Here is a 24,436-nt window from a genome sequence, read left to right as displayed (position 1 = left end):
TTGATAAAAATGATTTCCACTAAGCAAGCCAAAGGCAAAGGATCATAAAATATTTATGAGAAATTAGGTTAATAATGATGTGATTCATGCTTTAAGAAAACAACATTGAAAATATCATTACTCCATTATATTACAAATAGCATATTTTCTCCATCTTGAAATATATGTAAACTTGGTCATCTCATTTTTAAATCATGTTGTATAATTTGGTATATACTTATCAGTAATATATTTACTTATGAAAGTGGTGATTTTGATACCTCTATGAGTTTTTTATTAAAGCTATGAACATACATACAAAAGCAACTTGCATTGTAAACCATGATAAATGTTTCTCCCAGTACAGCCAGCCCACCCACCAAGACTTTCTGATCTGCTATTATTTTGTCTGAAGTGACATTTTTCAGCAGTGGATTTTTCACAGATATCTCTAGGTAAGATCCTGCTGTAGAATTTGCTCTTCCTAAATGGAAAACCACCTGATTTAATCCTGAATATTTAGCAGCCTAGACTCCTTTTCCACAAACATAGCCAATTTAGCATGTATTTCCTTTTCTGTAAGAGAACTGTTATACATCTTAAGCATTTATTCTTTGTTTAAAAATGTTTTTATTAGTTGTTGATGAACCTTTATTTGTATGTGGTGCTGAGAATCAAACTCAGTGCCTCACACATGCTAGGCAAGTGCTCTACCACTGAGCTACAACCCCAACCCCTTAAGCATTTATTCTTTTACGAAGATACCAGAATATTTTCACCTTGTCTTGATAAAAATTCAGGTTCTGTTTTTATTGAAATCTTAGCAATTTGATCATGTAACATTATTTAAAGTATTAAATACATGTCAACATTTAGAGAAGTCCTGAAATTGAGCAAACTGTTCCCCACCAGGTTTCCTTTACACGTTGTTAACAAAGGGTCTTATTTTGTTACAGAACACCAGAAATTGTGTTATAGTTGTACAAAGGGTGCACTTTCCATTTCTCTTTTCCACAATGCATTTGCTATTGTTTTGGAGTAGTGTAATGGCTTGTGAACAATGAACATCACTGAAGGTATGAATTCAGGTATTACAAAGAACTCCTGGGGATCTAACTATGAAAATGAAGCATTTCCTAGCACAATGTTCAATGTTGCAGGAGGCTTTGAAATATGGTACCAGTTTTTCCTTCCTCAATGTTCCCTTGAAATGTTAGTAGAGAACGGTCTACCATACGCGGCCAAGATGACTAATAGCTCAATCTCTTACACCCTCTAATTAGTCTTATACCAGCAAAAAGTCCAGATAGATAAACTGGACAATGCCCATAGAGATATCTTTAAATCATTTCCTTTCCTTTCTCCTGTAGGAAAGTGAAAGCAAAACAAAAACGGGCAACAGTTGTTCATAGATCTTTTGTTCTTGTCCATAGCCAACATTCAGCATTTCTATATTGTAAGATGGGTGGGGGGGTGCGAAGTTTGAATTAGCTTATTTCTAATAGTACTAGTTAAACCAAAAAGGAACTTTTTAATAATTGACTTAAAGCCCTGATTTATACTACATTAAGGAGCTCCCCATTGCTCGGAAAGGTTGGTACTGTTTTGATTGTGAAAACAAACTATTATGTTGCATCATAAATGTTTAACAGTATAAGAAGCTTGATCCTGACCTGAATTTATTAATACTTAATAGTTCGACCAACAAAGGTGATTATTCAAATTGAAAGAAAAAAAGATGTTCTAGAGAATTATATTGATGCTGAACTAAAGTACAGATACCAACCCTGTAAAGTTTCAGTTCTTTTGTTGCTTTTTATTCAGCTATTAAAGCAAGGATATTGTGAGAATTTAGATTGCATCTTTTTTTCTGTCAGTATATATGTATGAAGTGTACTATTAAAAACATCTTAATTGGCCTAATCAAATATTTATTGTATGAAAGTTGAATTTTTTAAAAAAAACCTTTATACACTAACCTTGGAGTGACATGTAAGCATGTGTTCAAGTTCTTTAAGAACATCCATAGAGGCAAGAAGTAGAGTATGTGGCTAAACCCCAAAATGGTTATGCAGAATCAACATAAGGAAAGCTTGTGTGTGTGTAGCTCAAGAACAATTTTCGTTCACCTTCTTTGTACATGGGCTTTACAATGATGTAAGACAACTGCTAACAATTCTTGTTAAGAAAAAAAGTGACACAAGTGAAACAGGTCCCCATCAAAACCACTTAAGACCTATGACATGACTAATAAGATGTATACTGAGTTTACATGACTAATAAGATAATATACTGAGTTTTTTAAGCTGGAACTCTGTAAAGCCAAATGAAGGTATACAATCTGAAACTAAAGGAACCCCAATTTCTTGGTGTGGTACTGACTTGTCTACATAGGTGAGCCTCTACATTTAGGAAAAGGGGGAGCCAGAACAGGCATGTGAGGGGCATTTCCCCTCTTGTGACAATAAAGCCATAAATATTAAACAAAATGCTGCAGGCTAAGAAGGATAGTATTGACCAGGTTATCTTCACAAAGAAAATAATTTTAGAAAAAGCATGGTTACTTCAGCTATTTGCTATTGCTATTAAGCAATGAAATACATTTCTACAAGAAACAAATTGCTTGTTTGCTTTTATATTATACCTAAAATATAACTGATTAATGCTATAGGAAACTATTTAATAAAGTTAAAACAAATGAAATTGTCTCAGAATGTACATGAAGTCCTCTATGATTATCATCATTTAAGCTAACTAATTACTTAAAAAAAAATTGAAGCCTGAAATGATGGATGGTTCTGCAGGATTAGTGTATAGCCCTCCATTTCTACAGTCTTAACAGAAAAATAATTTAAAGTCAACACGGTTGTGTCCTCACATAAATTATAGCAACATAGTCAATGGGATGTGTGAATTGGACTAAATACAGAGCACCTACACTCAGGAGGAATGATTTAATCAATTACTTTCCTCTTGAGAAAACACATTCATCCTAATGAAAGTGTTCATGTTCAAGTATAAATAATTTGATTCCACCTCAGGTTGTTTACCCAGAGGAACCATTATATTTGTCATCACAGCTGCAACAGCAAACAGGACAAATATGGACCCCTGAGATTTCCCTAATAGAGGTAGACAGAGGCTTTGCGAGCTAAAAGATAAAAATCGAAGACATTATAGGTAAACAGGAGAAAAAAAATCCACAGCATTTTTATTTTAAAAATAACATAATTGAGTACAATTTGAGAAAAATGTAATTGACAGTGAGTAAATTTGGGCTCAATTTAGTAATCCCTATACTCAAAGTCAATTGAGGATGTCCATCTGTTAATGCTGATTTGAAATGAGATTTTACTTATTTCGTCTCTGAAGTCTCTTCACATACAGATCAAGGTACTGCCACAAATACTGATGTCCACCAAAACATATTCTTAACTTGTAAAGCATTTATAGGATTCCACGTCTTTTCTTGGTTTTTGCCTTTCAGCACAAAATTTCACTGCAGATTATTCATTTTCAACAGATTGAGGAAGCTCTTCCATTGCATCTAAGTGATTTTTGAAATGTTTTGTGTTGCCATCAAGATCCAAAAAGCACTGAAAGAACCACAAGAAAATGTATCTGATGACAATTTGTGTGAGAAATGGAGAAATCACTTTCCATTTTAATCTTAACAGAGTGCTAGCTTGATTTTATTTTTGTTTTCTGGTACTGGGGATTGAACCAGTACTTAACCACTGGGCCACATTCCCAGCCCTTTTTTATATTTTAGAGACAAGGTCTTGCTGAGTTGCTAAGTACATTGCTAATCTCCTGAGGCTGGCTTTGAACTCAAGATCCTCCTGCCTCAGTCTCCGGAATTGCTGGGATTACAGGTGTGCACCACTGCACCCAGCTTGATATTCTTTTGATTTATATATTTTTGTTGAAATGACCTCACCAATTTATGTTATTTTGCATTGTAATTTTGTGCCAAATTCTTTAGGAAGTATTACGAAGTCCACAGCAAAAACTGATATCCAAAGCTAGTCAGTCCTGATGATGGTTAAGGTCATGAAAATGCACGAAATTCACTGCTGACACTACCAGTTCAATAACAACAATGTAATAAAATGAATAGCTGAAGGTTTTAAACACCTACATTTTCTCACACTTACATTTGGTCAACTAAACTATGTTCTGCTTGATGCAAACCTTTACCATTAGTTTCTTAAATTTATTTTTATTGTAAACAAATGGGATACATCTTGTTTGTACATGAAGTAGAGGCATACCATTTGTGTAATCATACATTTACATAGGGTAATGGTGTTTGATTCATTGTTATTCCCCCCCGCCTTTTCCCTTACCATTAGTTTTATCACATTCCACTTCAGGTTGTACTGACAGCAATTTCTCAGCTTCCTTGAAAATATTCTCATCCATAACTGTTCTCAACAGACTATCAATAGAAACCATTTCTTCACACACTTTGAACTCATCACTGATTTTTCAAATAAGAGTGGGCAATACTGGGTAACATTGACTCATTAGGAAACAAAGAAAAGTGCTCAAAATCTTTTGATGTTGCTTCCAATGTCCTCACTCTTTACACAAATATTCTCATCAAAAGTGTAATAGTTTTTTTTCTGGAAACCTTTATTTGGGCTCCTATACTGAAACATGATGTAACTCATCACCAATTTTGCTTGGCTAACAAACTGGCCACTTAAAAAAATAACTTTGGATGCAGTCTCATTTTCAACTTTCCTGAAGAATTATGCTCCGATATTCCACTTAAAATTTTATATTGTTCTGACTGTTGCTATCCCAGGAGTTAGGAACTCTGTGATGAATGTTTATTCTTTCATGTCAAATATATTTTATTCTTTTTGTATAGTCATGTTGTCACTGCATCACAAACACAATGCATCACCATGTAATTTGACAAAATAATCCATGCTCATTTGCCTAAAAGCAAACATTTAAAGTACACTTTTCTTGTTTCAACCTAAGAGGTACGTACTGTAAAGAGAGAAAATGTGCAATGTTGGTGGTATGATATACATGGCACAACAAATGCTGTTGAGTTATATCTGCCATGACAGATTTTATAGCTTGCAGCAATGTGAGACAATTTCTGTAGCAGCTACTCAAGTGACCCACTGTAGGGGGCACAGGAGTCACAGACAACATGCAAATTACTAATCTGACTACATTCTAATAAAATTTTAACACTAATTTGACTTCATGTAATGTTCATGTCAGAAAATGTTACTTCCTCCACCTCACACATCCATTTAAAACTGAAAACCATTTTCATTTTCAGCTCATGGCTTACAAAAATATGCAGATTATAAATTATAAAATGTTACTACTTTTTAGGAACAAATCAAAACTGATACAAGTTATGAAATTTCAGCAATTATGTGGCTACTAAAAAGGCAATCTACAATTCATATTTTTTAAAGAGAGAGATGAAGTGAAAAAAAAATAGAAACTGCTTCAACATGTCAGCTTTAAAAAGGAGTAACAGTGAGTTACACCAAATGTATTTAGTCTTTCAGAATAATGTGTTTCTGGTAAGGAGAAACAAATCAGTTCTTAATTATCTAGTTAAGGGCCTCAGAAAGTGTAAAAATAGGTCAACACTACTGAAATGCAGAAGGCTCAAAATGATTTTTCAATTACAAAACTTATAATCACTAACCATCAGTGAAATAACTCAGTTCTGTTCAGTTGCCCAAGTAAAACAAGTAGGTATTTCACATCCCCCAAATAAATATGTGTAAAACAAAATCACCAATCATCAATATGTAGGAAAACATTTCTGAAGCCTTTATTTACAAAAGCTTTAAAAACAAATAATACCCTCTGTTTTGCAAATAATGTTTTGTTTAAAAAGGACCACCCAGTTACAGCATTGTAATATCATGAATAAAGAATGTACAAGGGAAACAAACTAATGTTTCTAACATTTGGAGATTTGCTAATATTACTGATTGAAGTGTAGATAACAACATTATAACTTGTAGTCCATCATTTTAGGGTAGAGTTAATGATTACCAAAAGGTCTTCCTACGCATGCTCTGGTCTGGTCACATATTCTGCATGGCTAAATATTTCACAGTCTCTTTTGTCAATATATATAAAATAGATTGCAAAGATATACACAAAAAAATAAACAAGCATTACACTCCTCAGGTAATTTTATTAGCTATATATATATGTGTGTGTATATATATATATATTTTTGTATTTTGTTGTTTTGCACCAAATCTCTCCAGTACTTCTTTGTAGCAACTATGAAAGCACAATTTTTGTCTTTTAATTTGATACAAAATATACCTAAAGACTTGTTATCTTTGGACTTTAATGAAATTGATTTGTGTAATCAACAAATCAATAGCATCGTTAAGTATGGCTATAAAATAAAAAGGGTTAACAGTGATGGAATAAAAAGCAGATCAAGGGAAGTGTGCTATCATAAAACAAGTGTAGCCTCAAACTCTTGAATGCCAGTTTCCTGGCAGATACTAAATATCCAATCATAAGGTTTTTTTTTCCTGAAGGGTGTAAAGCTGGTTTGAAAATTCTTCAGTCACAGAGCAGCCTACATATGCCAATTAGAAACTGACAGACACTAGATGTGCTTGGAAGATTAAACACTACATACAGAAACAGTAGTTATTAAGCTCCTCAGTAGTTTGTTGTTGTTAGTCTTGCTGAATCAACAATTTGCACAACACCTGTGCAATTATATTCTGTAGGTCAAAAACAAATACTGTAGAAAGTTGGCAGATGGTCATTTTTCTAGCTAAGAGCAAGAAAAACCACAATTTCTGATAAAACAGAGGATTGGAATCACTCTCTAAAGTGCACAATTGATGGTCCACAATCTCAAATAGCTAAAACTCCTGCAGAATGGAAGGGAGAGACATGAAACAGGGAAATAAATTACAGTCAGTGCTAGTTAATTTAGGAAAGGGGCTGGGGGGACAAGCTCAAGTAGGTAAAGTTTATCAAATTATTCAATATGATGTAGCTTTCCCCACTGTGTCACACACGCTTGCTAACAAATATTTTAAATTAAGGCCAAATTTAACCTGAATATACTTCTATTTATTAAGATCTGAGATGGGAACGGTCATACTTAGTACTGAAAGGCAAAAACAAATGGGCTACAAAAGGGGGGAAAAGGTACTGTCTATTGTTCAAAGGATTCAACCAGAGATAAAACCTATATACAAGCATGTGTGTACGTCAAATAAAATAAAAAGGACTATTTCATGTCATGACTGCTTGTTGGCTTCCTCTTCATATGCATTCCCTGTGCCATTCTGTACATAGGATGAACCAGAACCAAGGCCATACAAATGACCACAATATTTGGCATCATCAATATGATCTTCAAAGAACATCTAAAAAGGAATTTTGAAGAAGAAAAAAAAAAGATAATTTTAACCAAAAGGTACCTTGCAATTTATATTTCAGTGATGTTAAGTACTGACTGTTTTAACTATATTGACAGTTCTTTTCTATGGTGTTCCTTTGAAGCCACACACAGACGTTTAACAAATAAGACTGATGTCCTCAGGAAGTACAGAGCTCAAAGGAAACCAGAGACTATACAAAAAAATGTATAAATACATGTCTTTCTCATTAACATTTAGACCTCTTTTATGAGAATTTTTAAGCATGGAAAAATGGCAGACATTTTTATTTCATTAATTTAATAATACTCAACAGTAAGAATGAATGAAAATAGCTATTGATGGTGGAGGAAAAAAATGAAGGTTTTAGTGGAGAAAAATAATGAAATTTTTAAGTGGCCTTGTATCTACCAGCAAGGCTGAGATGACTAAAAATAAAAACTAAATAAGTTATGGAAAGTAAAATACGAACATCCACACTAGGTTACAGTGCTTGAAGAAGCCAAGAAAAATAAAGATAACAAATTAGTGCCAGAAATCCACCATTAATTAAACTACTAAAGCATTTGTAAAATGCAAATCTGAAAAATTTTAAAAGTAGTTTTAATTCTGTAATGAAGCACTGGAAAAAGTAAAAAAACAAAGTATTTCCTTGTCATAAATGGACAATTCAAATCACTTCTGAATTAATAGTACTAAACAGATTTAATGCTTTCTATTATTATTAATACATTTCTACAAAAATATTTAGGACCCAGTCTCAGTCAACTCCTTAATATCTAAAGAACAAACATACTCCACAGCAAAAATTTTGCAAAAAGCAAAACTGTTTTATAGGGAAAAAAATCCATCCTATTTTGTTTTTGTACCACCCATTTCCTTTTTATGTTTACCTGCAAGGTATAACTGTGCCTAACAATTACATAACCTAAGAGTAGACTTGAGTTCATTAAATTTCTTCTACATCTAATGACTTTATATTTGAGGTACTGATCACATATGACGATTCTTCCCAATCTTTTGATTTAGCTTCTACTTTTAGATTTATTTAACCCCTTCAGAATCCAAAACTCCTTTGTAAGACTCAATCCAATAAAAAGCATGAGTCCTACTCTACAAAATCTTCAAAGCAATAAAGAATGGTACAAGCAAATGAAATTTTACCATTAAGTTTCAGGTCTAAAAAAAGGCCATACTAGGGATTAAATTCCCTAATTTGGTTTAGCACTGAAATCTAAGATCTGTGGAGTTCTCCTTCTAGTACTATGTTTGATCCTAGAGAAAAGTTACTAGCCTCTGCCTATTTTCTCACTTGAAAAATAATAAAGTTGTATCTACATGACTTCTAAGGCAGTTTAAAATTTTTAAGCTTTTATCCTATGAAGAACTTATTCTTGCTTTTCCTTCAGAACTACATTTCAAGATGACCTATTTTTGAATACTTTCACTTAAGTGTGGTGAATGTTACTTACATGGTACCTCTAACTACACTTTTACTTAGTAGGTTCTTAGCGCCTAAAACTTTTGCCAACAGATCTTTAATGTTCTCAACCTAATAACCAAGTGAGAAAAAGGCACTGATGTCTTCATACTTCTCTCATTTTGAAAAAGGCCATTCCTGTAAGCAATGAATCAGATCCTGCCTGATGTTGTGGTCCTATCCGTTCCAGCTCTAACTGTTCAGCAACTTCCTGCAATCCACCCTAGAAGAAATAAAAATTGCTTGTCATAGAGAGAAACACTTCCATGCCTGAATTCACAAGTCACAAACATGGACAAGGACCAAAATACGAATAAACTTTAAAACGTACATGTAAGTCTTAAGAACACTGAGACGAAAAACCCCCATGAGAATATTAATGACAAATTTATTTGTTGAATTGGGAGAAGTCGATAATATATCAGAAAATGGGATCCTAATTATGAAATTTTCTAAAGCTATAGAGGAAGCAGATCACCCATTAGGGTAATAGTTATACATTCTTACTAATCCATCATCATTATAAAACTCAATAGCTAATGTAGGTGATTTCTTTTAAATTTTCTTAAACATCTTACCAATCTATCTCTAAATAGTTTTCGTTGAAATAATTTTGACAAAAAAGCCATTATGATTATCAAATCAAAGAATTCAGTATATGCTCAACTAGTTTTGTTTCTTAAGAAAAAATTGTTATATGCATACAACTTCTTAGAAGGGTATACTATATTCTGCCTATGTTAATACTGTTAGGACTAAAAAAGATAACAGGAATGAAAGAATGATGAAGAGAATAAAAGAGAAGAAAGGGAGGGACAAAATTGGGAGGGGAGACAAATCTGAACAATAATATTCCTCTTTAAACTATAAAGCCTCTACTAGCAAACTAGCCCTTCACTATATCATGGCTTGAAACAGTGTTCTGTACAGAAGTTGCTTCTGTACTACAAACAGCATGAAGATGAGACACCATCAGCAGCTGCTAAGCAGAACAAAAGAACAGAATAGTATGACTAACTATAGGTTAAAAAGCACTCTTCTTGCTAACTTAAATTTTAACATAACAGTTTTACAGGACATAATTGGAATGTCTGATGTTTGTAGATATTTTCTAATAATATATTCCAAATAAGCAAATACTGAGCACTATGTTGTTGAAAACGAACACTGTACAAATGGGTTGATTAAAAAAAAAAATGTTTCAAAGCCAGAGGCTTGGTTTCTCAGCACACCATATTTTTATGGATTGAGCTGAGTTTCTACAAGAGCAAGATTACTTGCTGGTATTCTCCTCAAATTACATAGAGTTCTACTTTCTGCTGCCACAAACATATTTCTTAAAAATTTCCCTAGTTATATGCTGTCCACATTCTGTATTAGAAGCAAACTCTATGAATCCCTTAAAACATTCAGTTCATTTGTTAAAAACAAAGTTTCCTTAATTTGATTCCTATATTATTTCTTTCTGTTTCAAAGCAAAGGTCTTAACATCTCCTAAAAGTACAAATGTGAATTGTATTTTTCTAAAACCTGAGGAGAAAAAAACTTGATGAACTTTAGTTTCAAAGAAGGGATAATGTAGAGATGTAGACTCCATAAAGTAACCACACTGCCTAAATGCATTCTTTTTTTCAGTTATAGTTTAAATAAGCAAGTTAAATAAAACCTCTGCATTCCGTGGGTCTATACCATCATAGGTGAATTTTTTCTCAAACCAAAGGAGCACCTTTCCTTAATAAACTCTTCTTTTAAAAGAATTAAATGTTCAAAAGTAAAAAAAAAAAAAAAAAAAAAAAAAAGTTACACACTAAGCAGTTGTTAGAATACATGCTACAATCAAGGTAGCACCTATACATTTACTCCTAGTAAAATTCATATAGTTTAGCTATGTAATTTAATTCTAGGAACATTACCTTTTGTCCTTAACTGGGGGCGGGGGCGGGGGGGCGGGGGGGAGTCCCATAAAACTCTAATCAAAGTAAGCTGAGAGGAAAAACTTCTTTTACCACACAGCTGAATATATCTGCCCATTGCTAGCCAACTCAAATTTTATCTTGTAGTTTAAAAGTGTGTTGGGAGCTAAAATTCACACCACTTCTGTGCATATGAAAACCCCACCAGTCCTCACATTTCTGTTCTGGTTTGTGATTTTCAATCTGCAAGCAATAATAAAACTCCAACACTTAGCTTGACTTTTCTTAAAAACTGATATATTGAAGCTTAGAAAGGGGACTGTCTATAAATTGTTAATTATGCAAGAAGAATCGTAAGACCAGATAATATAACCATATTTAAGCCACAACTTAAATAATATAGATTAAAACAACACTCTAGGCTAGGGTTTTATATCAGTTACTTGATCTGAATAGTGTGCTCAATGTAGATAATGCCACCTGGCAATGGTAAAGACTTACTTTAAGATTTTTGCAGCTCTTCATGAGGTACTTCACATCATAAATGACAGGAAAAAACAATCGAAGGATCTCAAAGAAGTCAAGTTCTTCTTCGGGCAAATTAGAATTGGTCAGGATTTTGATTAAATAGCCAAAGTCATAACCACTACAAAAGGGTCAAAAGAATAAAGAACAGAGATACATAAATACCACAAAGAAGGAAAAAATGTTTTTCTGATACAAAATTTAAACAAGTTATACTAGAGGCAAAAATGCAATCAGAAAAGCAATCATTTTAAAAAAAGTGAGAACAGAAAAGATATACATTATTTACAACTGTAATGGGAAAATCCTGCCATCTTCTCAACAGTGCTAAAAACTCATCCTTTGATTACTCAGAGGCCTCAAAATACAGATCTCTAGTACCAACACAAGTCTGCAGTCACTAATATTTCACCGATGCTTAGAGAATACTAAAAAGATTATCAAACTACTCATAAATGTCTCAAAAGAAAATTTTAAAACTTTGTAAATAGAGCAATAGAGATGAATGGAAACTTGGCCCAAAATGTCAAAAGCTACCAAGAATATTAAGTAGGCAAAATTAATACAAATCTTCCCACTTTTTTCATAATGTGATAGTCCAAAGAGTTAAGTTTCCAACAAAATATTTCCACTTTTCTTAAATGACTTCATTAGGAAGCATATTCTTTCATCACAATTCTGGTCCGACCTCTGAGAGATATTATAGAAATGGTCACATATGAAAGGAAGGTACATTGTAAAGTTTGAGTAGTACTATCCTAAGTAATAAAACATAAACTCACTCTCTCAAATCAGGATCTCCTCTCATTTCTCTCTCTACAGTTTTCTATCTACCCTCTACTCCCACATCATTTACTCTTTTCCATTAGTCTCTAAAAGTAAGCCTTCCCCAAAAAGTTCAGTTCTGAGATTTCTTATACAGCACAAGTTGTTTTCTTATACTATGCTTTCAAGTACATGAATTATTTTCCATGTAGTTAGACAGAAATCACATTTTCAAAATACCATTTCTCCTTGCATACACTTAGAACTCAACAAATATTTGCTGAAAGATGGCTGTTAACCTCTCTCTTGGAGGGGATACAAAACTCCTATTTACCACTCTGAATTTTAGTTGTAATTTAAAAGGGGGAGGGAAGCTGTACTGTTGAAGACCATTAAAGAATATCAAAATATAAGTTTGAAGAGCTAAAACAAAATTTGTGATAGTTGGCAAGGAAGTAACTGTTGGCAATCTAAAATATTAAGACAATATGGCTTTTGCTTATTACTAGTAAAAGTAAGATTGTACTAGAGTTTAGAATTTATAAATTTCTTAAATTTGTCTATCAGAAATAGATTTGAATATGAAAATATTTAGCAGAATAAAATCTTATCATAGCTCAGTAGATATTCAAATATATAATAATCTAATCTACATTCTAAACTCCAAGAAAACACGAACTGTCTGATTTTATTCATCTTAATACCCAGAGCCTACCATATGGTAATTGCTCCGAGTATTTTCTGAATAAAAGGGTACATCATCTATTGTTAAAAAAAAAAAAAGAAGAAGAAGAAATATGCTTTCTAGTTCTGTACCCTCATGAGTAGGAACATAAAATAACTAAAAAAAAATGCTTCTTAAATTACAGAGAATTAAGTCTTGTTTCCTTATGTACAAGTTCAAATGGAGGCAGACAGAAAGAAAACAAGATAGGTGAGAATTAGTATGTTCAGGACCTCCAACTAAAAAATATCACATCAAAGCTTTCAGGAGAAATAGTCTTTCAGTACATAAGCCAGGGTGAAAACCCTAAAGCATGCAGGAGACTCATATTTAAAAATAGCTGTGTGAGGGAATCAAGTATAAGAGCATAACACCCATGTAATACAATGCTTTTTAAAAACATACCCAAAAGCCAAATAAAATGATTTCTAAGGTTCTAGTCCCTGGACAGTCAATTTACTTAGAAAAACATTTTCTCATATGTGAAAGTCTACTTTCACAAAATGCAACTAATTTCCTTTCTAGAAAGTCTCTTAAATCATCTCGTTTAATTTTATAATAAAGAAGTAAAAACCAACACACAGAGTTTACTGTGCAAAACATTTTACTAGATGCTTTAAATATGTTATTAGGGGCTGGGGCTGTAGTTCAGTGGTAGAGCACTTGCCTAGCATGTGTGAAGACACCACATAAAAATAAATAAAATAAAGGTAATAAATAAATAAATGTTATTTTTGGCCATTAAAACAGGCCTGCAAGTACTTCTTCGCTATTTTTAAAAAAGTAAAATTCACCCATATATTCACGCTTAGCATTCTCTTTGCCATTTTATTTTATTTTTTGATAGCATACACATAAACACACACTTAAAAAATTAATATTAATGAATGGTTTCCTTTCTATAAGCATAAAAACTATGGCTTATGGTTGGGGGTATAGCTCAATGTTAAGAGTGCTAGTGTACACACCTAGTATGTGCAAGGCCCTGGGTATGATCCCCAGTATAGCAAAATCAACAAATAAAAGCACCAATGCAGAAACGTTAAATAACCCTTGTGTCACTGAAACTCAATGACACAGCTCGATTTCAATCAAAATCTAATTTTCTAGCTGTGCTCTTTCCACTTAAGCAATACCACCTCCTAGGCTAAAATGGATCTCATAATAATGTTAACTTTATGATAGACTAATATTAATTAGCCTCATAAGAAATAGGAGACTGCTATGTGGAAGTCAACTCTTTCTAAAACTAAGCACGGCAGTGCTTATATAATGACCCAAGCAAGCATGAGGCAGGTATAAGATGGAAACACAAATCCATTTTCAATGCAGTCTTTTTACCTGTGAAATGATAACCATTTAACCCCTTCACAGAGGACCACCCCTGAAGTCATAAGAAGTTCTGCAAAGTACTGGGTCTCAATTCCTTCCTCCTCATGTTTTTTAAATTGGATACCAGACGTTGTCAGTAGCTCTATAGAATCCTGGGCATACATGTCCTCCCTGGCAGAAGAAAGAGACAACATTCAAAATGCCATTACTTCAAACAAATTATTTATCTCCTGCTTCCATTTACAACTACAGTGCCAAAAACAAGAAAGAGGATTAGTTGTTCCAATGCTTTACACCTATGCAATAAAATACAATCTAAATATAAGGATTGTTACTTCAGAGAAATGTTCAAACAATAATAACAGTCCAATAATGAGATTTTAACCTTTACTATCAACTCAATTCCATTAGTCTTCTACGTATTACCTAAGTTTAATATGGTTTGAAAAAATAATGTTCTGCTCACAGAGGCTACCACTACCAAGTGACAGGCATGTTCTTTCCGGGGTTTTTAGTCTCAGTATTCCTTTTAATGCTGCCAGAGAGTTCTGCAGCTGCATCTATGAAGGACAATACCCATCTCTCATGCCTGCAACAGAACCAGGAAGGAGACACCAAAGAGACACATCTCATGTAGCTAAGTTAAACAAATTCCATCTTAAAAAGGAGATGCCTCCTTTCACAAATGATGATCAGTCTTTTTTTAAATGGTTCCAATAAGCAGTGAATTGTTTAAAATTAAGGAATTTGCTATAACAGGAATAATTTTCTTCTTCTTCCAACAATCCTGATTCTGGAAGACTAACTCCAAAATCAAGTCAGGAAATCTAAACTAGTCTTCCAAGATTCCACTTAAGCTAGAGACAAAGCCATCTTTAAATTTCCATGTGTAAATACATAAGCATCCAAAATGTTAAAAACTTATCAAAAATGCAGAGGTATATTTTTGAGAATAAAAGATATGAACTTTTTTAAATTTAAGAATACCAGTAAAGAAACTTTCTATTAAAGCTTTAATGAAACTAATTAAACCAGAAGACATATTTCACTTGGGTCAAAAAGTATTTTCATGATTTATTCTCTAGAAATAATTTTCTTCTAAATGTTTAAAAATAACAAAGCCCAAAACTAAAACATTTAAAAATAGAAAGGAACCACAATAATCACTTTGAATTTCCCATGCAAAATTCTTTACATCTGAATAAATCCAGTACCAGTTCTTTTGGGTTAAGCAACAGATACTGGTTTTGCTATACTAAAAATATTTATGTAGCTCACATTGAAGCATGCTTTCACAAATACAACCAAAGAAATAAATTCTTCTCCAGGCTCACATTACTCTAGGTTATGTGCTCAATTCACTTTTAGTTTTTTATCTCTTCCAATCAGAAGTTTCAAAAGGGAAGTTTTTGTTTTTTCAATGTCATATCACCAGATTAAACAATACATGAAGTAATACAAGTGCATACTGCACTATTTAAACCAGTATTTCCCAAACTTGCCCAAGGGCAATAATCATCCAGAGAACTTACCAAAATATGGATTCCCAGGTCCCACTGAAGTCCCAGACCTAGTGAATCACAATTCCCAGGTAAGAGACCTAGATGAGTACCCTAAGTATTTCATAATCAAATAAGTTTGGTAAACAAATAACTGTGTGTAATTTTTTTCTGCATAGTTAATACAGCTTAACTCAGATAAGTCCATGTATTCTCATGTAAATTTCATGGACTGAAAATTTTATAATTTGGTACCAATTTCATGCTTTATAATACCCAACTATTGAGAAATAAGAAGTGGGAAACCCCAGGGCAGGTTGAAGAAAATTGTTCTGAGCCAATACTTCAAATCAGTTGGCTGTCCCTTCCAAAGGTATCCAGTTCAAGTTTTTAAACCTTCCTATACTGTCTTCCCCATCCTCAAAAATCCTAGCAATGGAGAGGAAAAAAACATTAAAATACACTACCCTCAAAAAAGTAGTGTTTAGTCAAGATATCAGAATTGCTACAGGTGCTGGTATTGGCTAATTAACTGTAAGATCAACCTGTTTACAAGAATTATAAAATATAACATGATCTTTCTCCCAACACTAAAAATTAACCAACTACTGAAGTGTAAGGTAACAAAATATATGTTGTATCAACTGAACATAAATGATAACCATGAATAAATCTGTTAAAGATTTCCCAAGAAGCAGAGATGTATGGTTATCCTCAGGTAATGTTCTAAATACAGACACTAGTTCAACTAATTAAACTAAAGTCAGTAAATTTCTTGAAATTACCTCTTTCTACAAATATAAACAGCCTCCTCCAAAAATTTCACATTTTTAAACACATGGGCTCCCTCCAACTTCAAACCACTCTTGATTCAACACAGATACTCAAAAGGTTTCCAAAGTATTTTTTCAACAAGTTACTCTCATATACTTTATAAGTAAAATTAGCTTTCTTAAAATTATAAACTGAAAATCATAAGGTTAAAACACAAACTGGAATACAGATAGTCACAAAATACAAAGATGGTTAACTAAACAATATTTAATAAACTCAAACTGATAACACAAAGATGCCAAAAAATCTTCAAAGGCTATGGAACATGAGAAAATGACTTGTTAAGCTACAAAAAAGTTTAACATTAGTTATCAAGGAAAACAAATTAAATTTACAAGTCAAAATAGCAAACATCTCAAAATATGCTAATATTGCTATCTGGATGAAACAGGACAGAAATTTTCATTAACCTTTAAGTTAGGAAAACCTTCCAGAAAACAATACCAACCCCATCTCCCCTTTTTCTCAATATATACATGTGTGTGTATATATATATGTATGTGCATACAAAACCTATCAAGAACATTGAAAATACCCACATCCTCTGAATGAATAGTTGAAGCTTAAAAATATTTCTATCTTTAGATACTGATATTTACTTCCAATAAAATTACCTAAATGGTGAACAAAGATGGATAGATGCTCCTTAACTTACTATGGGGTTATATCCCAATAAAACTGTTTTAAGTGGAAAATATGATAAGCCAAAAATGTATCTATTACACCTAACCTACTGAACATCACAGCAGCACCGTACACTACAGAATATTGATTGTTTACACTTGTAATCATGTTAACTGAATGGGAGCTGCCTCCTGCGGTTGCTACTGCCAGAGGGTATAGCAATGCATATTACTAGCCAGGAAAAAAATAAACTCAAAACTCAAAGTCTATTGTCTACTCAATGTATATCACTTTTCCACCAAAGTAAAATTAAAAAATTGTAAGTTGAACCACCTTAAGTCAGAGACATCTGTATATTGAGGGGCCCAAGAGCAAAGTAACTATTAAAATTTAAAGCATACAACCTAAATGTGCAACTATAGCAAATGGTTAGTTATATTATGGTATTACCTGAAAGAGGTCAAAGTAAATGATTACAAAAAACTGTTGTTATTGTTATTCACAGTAATATGTAAATAATATATTCTTAATGTAAAAAAAAAGGTATTTTAATATAGTTACAAAATAACTGAAGAGGAAATGCTAGAAAATTGTGATAGCAGTCTTCTCCAACTATTCTGTTATTTTCCACCAGAAGCATGCTATTTTAGAAAAAGCGAAACAAGGCAAATATTGTCAGTGAATATGTTTTGTATGTTAAAAAATTCAGGTTTTAACAGTCTCATTTCCTTTGTTTCATGTCCAAAATCCACAGGCTTTGATGCTGATATCCAGTCAGGACATAGATGAATCAAAACTGGTCAACTGAACAGTGTTTAACTCAACAATAATCCTTAATACCCAAATGGATAAGAGGGAAAAGCAGAATACTAGAATAATATTAACATGTTTTAGCTTATGTATCACACACAGGTGACCATAACCTCCGTTTACTTCAGCAAACTGAATCCAACTCTTAATTTAGAACACTGTAGCAGTCATTGTGCTCTTCAGTCAATGTGTATGTCCTATTTATTATTATGAAGTCAAGAAGCACCCTGGAAAGAAACCAAACTTCCTAGCTTTAAAAGAAACATAAGATTGTTTGCTTCAGAGCCCATAGTAAGTACTGTAGTTATCATGATAAAAATATCAAGAAAAGTGAAAAAAGAAAGTCAATTATACTTAGAAAACTTATTTGTTCATAAACCTGTTTCATTTTAACTAGGGCACCTTAACCAGGATGATTTAAACATTACAAATTGCACCTTCAAGATTCAGAGAATATTAAAAGTCACTTATAACACTTGAAAATAAGTCACTTTGATCTCAGATGCTTTTAGTTGCATGCTATTTTGAAATACCTATTCACAGCCTAATGAAATACATACTATAACCATGAACAGCTTTCCATATCTCACAGTGGATAAATAGTCTTTATATCTACAGTGGATAAATAGTGATCTGCACAGTTATTTTCTTGATATTAATGGTAAAATCTGGAAAAACACTGCATAATTTTTTTGGGGGGGGTCGGGGTATTGGGGATTTAATCAGGGGCACTCTACCACTGAGCCACACCCCAAGTCCTTTTTATGTTTTATTTGGAGACAGAATCACACTTAGTTGCATAGGACCTCACTAAGTCGCTAAGGCTAGCTTTGAACTCATGATCCTCCTAAGCCGCCTGAGTTGCTGGGATTACAGGCATGTGCTACCCCATGCCTAGCAACACTGGTACTATTTAAAATACTGAATTCTTAGGAACAACCCTGACTTGAAAATTCTATGTTCATAAAAATAGAAGAGCAATAGAAAACACTAAGTTATAATTACTGTGACCAATTTTCTTCAACACTTTTACCCCTAGAGACTAGCATAGTAGTTAACACATTCATTCTAGATACTAAAAAAAAAGTCAATTTTCATCTTCTTAAACACGTCCAAGAAGCTGTTCACAGTGCTCTCTTCCCACATTACACAGTACTGTTTTTATCATCCAAATGACCTTTTCTACTTAAATATTTTACAGTATCTCCTTCACCTTAACTGTGCCTAAGACACTAACATTTCTGTAATTGGTACCAAAACTTGGTGGTAAAACTATAGTCTCTGTGTCAGGAAAAAAAAATGTTGCTCACAGATTATATTAAGAAAGCCACTGTTACTACAGATGTTTCTATAAGAGGAAATGATTTTACCAAAACTGAGACACTAAAGGATCACTCTTTTACTCATGAACTGAGATTACAACTGCACCTTATTTAAAATGTTCTTGTGACAATGTTCCAATGGTCATTTTGGGAAAAAAAAGTAATATGGAATGAATAAAATGTTAAGGGACTAATTAAAGGATTATCTTTTAAGGAAGTTTCTGGAGAGAATATTATTACTATAGTATGTAATATCATTGTGGTAGCAGTAGTAGTATTTATAGAGTAAAATGAAGAGTCGCAATGCACTTATGAGCCCTATTACTACACTACTGTCACTATCACCTTCTAAAATCATCAACCTTGCTTTTCATCAGTTTATATGTTAAACAGCACATTACACAAACAAGAACAGGAACAATTTTTATATTGGTACTATCATTAACTGTCCTGTAACTTGTTTTTTCCAATCAGATGTTAGAACATATCATACAAATATAGGTTATCAAACAAAAAAACACTGTATTATTGTAACACACTTAGAAGGTATTAACAAATTTTATTTCCTCAACTTACCAGTTTATAAATAATCTGCCATTGCCCCCAAAACATTTTAAACTTCTCTCAGCTCTCAAGACCACCTCTATCAATAATACAGAAATATTATAACTAAGGACACTTGAGTTTAGAGCCACGGCTTGAGATAGAATTCAGATTCTAATACACGAGAATCACCAGGTTCAAGGATATTATTCTCCTTTATGCAAATTAAGTGATTTTGTGAGTTGACAAGGGAACATAATTATTATATAACACTGATTTGAAAAGAAAATGCACTCAACTTTCCAAGAAATACCTTATTGCACTTGACATAAATCTACTCGACATAAATCTACTCATAAACTGGAGTATGACCACAATAAAAAATCTCTTCACAAGAATGCATATTATAAAAAAGAAATCTGTATTTCAAATGGCACACAAAAAGTTTGAAAATACAATGTCCTAAGATTATTTTTTCTATCAAAAAGTATTTTCAATACCCAATGATTTTGGGTGAGAAAGTAACTAAGTGTTAGGTCACTTGCTTAGCATGAATGAGGTCCTGAATTATATCCCCAGAACCAGAAATTAATAACAACAAAAAAATTCCACAATTTCCTAGATTCCAAAAAAAAAAAAAAAAAAGAAAGCTGGCAATCATATTTTAAAAATAGCATCCTTAAAATTAAAGTAACTGAATTTTAAAGTCTTCAATATCTCGATTTTATTGGTCTCACACTAAGAAAGAAATCTACATTTTTGAAACAATGTATTTCTACGATAACTCTACCAAAATTCACTTCGAATTTCACCTGAGGAAAATCAATTTCTAAAATTAAACAGAAAGGCTCGAGTTATATACATAATTCCCACTTACGTCAAATTAAATTTAAAATTAAACTGCCAGGTTGAAGTTCCTGGAGGGTATTCTCCTTGTTCATTCATAAATGTCAGTCCTAGCTGAATTATCTTTAACAAGTCTACATTACATCGCAATAGTTGGTACTGATAGTCAGCATTGCTCCTGAATTCTCCAATGGGTCTCGCAACCACACCTGGAAACTCGGTGTCCTGTAAAACAGATTTAAGAATCATTATTTACTAAATGGTAACAACCCAAATCCATACTTTCTAGAATAATTTTTGATGCAAGTCAAAGAATTCTGTTACAGATGATATTCTATGTGTTCATATTGAGTACCTTGTAACTAGGAAGAACACTAATTTTTAGAACCATGAAATAAAACTCTATAAACTTTATGACCGTTTTACTTAAAAAAAGGTATCAATAAATAATTCTTATAAGACACACATGATATATGCAACCAAGTACTTACTCTATGCCAAAGAGAAGAAAAATCAGGAATTCAGTCTCTTAAATATGTTAAACTATGCTCACAGTGTTCCAATATTAAAACCAAGCTGCATGAAGAACTGGTTAAGGAGTAGAAAATTCACCATTTTCCAATTGTTTCTATGAGACGAGATTTAGATCAACAACAGAATCACTAAAAGCACCATTAGCCTCCTAATTTCTTTGTCTAAACCAACATTCTATCAATCACAGAAAGCATCTGTGAAGAACTGTATGCCACCTACTCCTTTCTGTAGGATGTTATTACTTTTATTTATTTCTTTTGGTACTGGATTGAACCTGAGGTGCTTTAACCAGTGAGCCACATCCTCAGCCCTTCTCAATTTTGGGGGTCTTGATAAGTTCCTGAGTCTGTCTTTGAACTTGATTCTCCTGCCTCAGCCTCCCAGCCCCTGGGATTACAGGTGTGTACCACCACACCTGGTGGATGCTATTACTTCTATAATGTTGTTCCTCCTTATCCATCTAAGAAATACCTATGAATTTCCACAGGAGAAAAAATATCTTCCCAAGAAAAGAAAAATAATTTCAGTTCTTATTATGGGGCAGTAAACCTTTATGAAATAGAATGTTGCCTATGTACACATATTTGTATTTTAGTCAATCATCTTGTTCCTACATAAAGATGATGATTTATTTTTGTGTTTAAAATATTGAGAAAATAACATATCCATTTAGTATCTGAATTAAAACTAGGACTAACAAACAAAAAAACTAAATACCAAGCCAATATGAAAAAAAAAAAAAAAAAAAGAAATTAAACTTCTTTAAATTCAGTCCAATTGAACAACCAATTACTGGATACTGTGCTATGCCAGGTGTTGAAAGGAAGAGGAAGACACTACTCCCTTGCTTTCTGGAACTAATAATCTAGTGGGTCTAGGAAACAGTAGAGTAGCTGCAATAGATATACAAAAGTACAACAGAGAAGCAGAAAAACAATTAACTGCATAAACAGCCCAGGCAGACTGAACAGCATGTGCAAGAGCAGAGTTGTTTAACAAATATGATGTGTTCATGGAACTCCAGTGATAATTTTTTAAAAATTGCAGACAAACAATATTTCACTGGGAGACTTGATTTGTTTGAAAAAAATATCCTGGAACCCCCTGGTTTCCAAGAGCTCATCTGGTACTATAAGTTAGGCCTTACTGTGACTGTTTTTTCTCTGCAGCCTTGCATTCATTCTAGTCTTCCTTTATTCTGGTCAAGACTATCCCATCTATTTGATGATACCCATATAGAGAATTAACCCACCTTCCTGACAACAGCCCATCCACAACAAAGTCTTACATCCCTAAGTCTTCCCTGAATCTTCCCAACACAAGACCAAATTTAATAGTAACCTTCTAACATTCTTACTCAAATGCCTCATGATTCCCAATGTGTTTTCCCTTATTGCAATGAGTAATAAACCCAACTTATCAAATTACAGGTATGTTCCTGATTGTTTTATGCTAGGGGGCACCAATAATTTATTTTTTCATGATTAATCTCTAAAAATCAACCAAAAGGGTTGAATTCAAACTTAAAATCCTTCCTCTCCCTTTATAACAATCATTTTAAAGATCTGTTCAAAGGCATACCATAGCAACGTAATTGTATTTTCGGATAACTTGACGAATTTTCTTCATCTCTTCATCCAGGTTACAAGCCCAAACTTCACAAATTCTTTGGCTATGATCTACAGTTGCTGCTGGCATAGTGAGGGCACAAGGGAGTCTAGATGCCAAGCATCAAAATGTTATATTTGATTGAAGATCTGTTTCATAAAATACTTTGTCCTTTATTTGTGTACCTGTCAAAATTAAAAACAAAATAAAAACTAGCTATATCATAAATCTGAATACCAGATGTATCATAAATCTGAACCATAAGAATTGAGCTGGTAGAAACCTATGTGGCTATTTACCCAAGGTCCTTAAATCATACATATCAATCATATTTTTACTTTCTGTTAATTAAAGATCACTGAGTTCAATTCACCCTCTGCATCAACTTTATGAAGTCATTCATTTCCAAATAAAAATGAGATCACATGCTACCATGATAAAGGTAGTGTTTGCTTTTCTCATTAGTTAACAAAACATTTAAAATATTACTTGAATACAAATTCTGCTTTATTGATTCAAGCCAGATTGAAGGGGACAAAACTAATTTCTTAAAAACACACTTTGAGAAAAAAGTAACAGCCACAGGAATTATTTGAATATCCATAACTGTAGGATGGTGAAAAAGGAAGGCAACAGAATGTCTGCATTTAAATTTACTTCTAATTTCGTAAAAATCCAAGCACCTGGCTAGCAAAGATAGGATCTCATGTTTCTAGTTTGTGGAATATAATGATAATTCAGACCAACATATTTTTAGAGAAATCCCAAGTATGCTCCTTCATTTTTCACAGAAATTTGGAAAAATAAATAACTGAGGTAAAAGCGAGGGGATCTTGTGTCGTCCTACTCCGAAATAACAAATGTAACGTCCAGTGCTCTAAGAACAGAAATCAAGGAAGATCCAAGACAACCCTTCTTTGTAACTCCCATTCTGATACACATACAGACACTTTGGAATGACACTGTAAACACTGCTCTCCTCCACTTCTCTCTCTATGCTGCTCCAAATGCCCTGAAGAGTCACCAAAGGCCTTCTTATTACTGTAGGTACCATCTCCGCAGGCTCCCAGAGAAACAGGACAGCACAGAGGCATTCATGTCACAGATAACTCTTTTCCCTGGCAGAGAGCCAGCGCGAAGATTCTGATATTTACTGAAGCCAGATTGACTCCCAAGTACTGCTGCGTGAAGAAATACCAGGAGCTGAGGATCTAGGCCACCGCCCTCCACTCTGAATTTCCGTCCCCCATCGAAGCCCCAGGTACAAAGCCGTTGCGTCATCATTCCGCGCCACCCTCTAGACATACCCCAGCCCCAGTTACCCTCCCCCCTCAGCAAGCTCTTTCCTCCACTGGCCGACTACAGCTGGCGCCATAGCTCACCCTCTCAGGTTCATGGTTCCCGCCCCCTTTCTACTTCCCCAGCCCGCCCTTCCCCCCCGCAGATCTGCGGCAGTCGCTAATCTACTTGGGTCTCTGAGCTCGCGCTCCTCCTCCTCCTCCTCGCCATAGAGGCAGCACCCGGCGGCGGTGGCGGTGGCGGTATCGGCGGCGGCAGCAGGTGCCCCATAGACACCGCTCGCCCAGCAACTGGGAAAGGGGAGCCGGAGCTGCGCCGCACCGTGCTGCGCCGTAGCTTCTCGCACGTCCTAGCGGGGACGCTAGATGATGACGCGACACGCAGAGG

At 33.7% G+C, this 24,436-nt stretch overlaps 1 protein-coding gene across 3 annotated transcripts; it reads right to left on the bottom strand.

The window, feature by feature from the left end:
* Positions 1 to 3,156: 3,156 nt before the first annotated feature.
* On the bottom strand, positions 3,157 to 24,408 carry Cnot7 (CCR4-NOT transcription complex subunit 7). 3 transcript variants are annotated; one of them, XM_047549544.1, is made up of 7 exons: positions 24,218 to 24,408; positions 22,724 to 22,935; positions 20,640 to 20,833; positions 14,140 to 14,301; positions 11,286 to 11,430; positions 8,984 to 9,094; positions 3,157 to 3,575 (listed from the first exon to the last, which is right to left on the bottom strand). In XM_047549544.1, exons 2-7 carry the CDS (start codon positions 22,838 to 22,840, stop codon positions 3,486 to 3,488), a joined length of 819 nt encoding a protein of 272 aa, XP_047405500.1. In that variant the 5' UTR covers positions 22,841 to 22,935; positions 24,218 to 24,408; the 3' UTR covers positions 3,157 to 3,485. The 3 variants fall into 3 exon arrangements, with proteins under 3 accessions (XP_047405500.1, XP_047405498.1, XP_047405499.1); XM_047549542.1 differs by lacking the exon at positions 3,157 to 3,575 and adding an exon at positions 5,774 to 7,379; XM_047549543.1 differs by lacking the exons at positions 3,157 to 3,575; positions 24,218 to 24,408 and adding exons at positions 5,774 to 7,379; positions 23,695 to 23,907.
* Between the last annotated feature and the right edge of the window lie 28 nt (positions 24,409 to 24,436).

Source organism: Sciurus carolinensis, chromosome 4 (assembly GCF_902686445.1).
Source record: "Sciurus carolinensis chromosome 4, mSciCar1.2, whole genome shotgun sequence".
Taxonomy (NCBI): domain Eukaryota; kingdom Metazoa; phylum Chordata; class Mammalia; order Rodentia; family Sciuridae; genus Sciurus; species Sciurus carolinensis.
Note: the sequence above shows the minus strand (reverse complement) of the source record. Positions and strands in the feature narration are given on the sequence as shown.

What these genes read in the sequence shown, in the direction of transcription:
- Cnot7 (XM_047549542.1), bottom strand. Translation starts at nt 22,840, where the DNA reads ATGCCAGCAGCAACTGTAGATCATAGCCAAAGAATTTGTGAAGTTTGG. An exon ending in AAATGGTTATCATTTCACAG is followed by an intron (nt 11,431 to 14,139) that starts GTAAAAAGACTG and finishes ACCCTTTTGTAG; the next exon opens with TGGTTATGACTTTGGCTATT. An exon ending in AGAGCTGCAAAAATCTTAAA is followed by an intron (nt 9,095 to 11,285) that starts GTAAGTCTTTAC and finishes TATTTCTTCTAG; the next exon opens with GGTGGATTGCAGGAAGTTGC.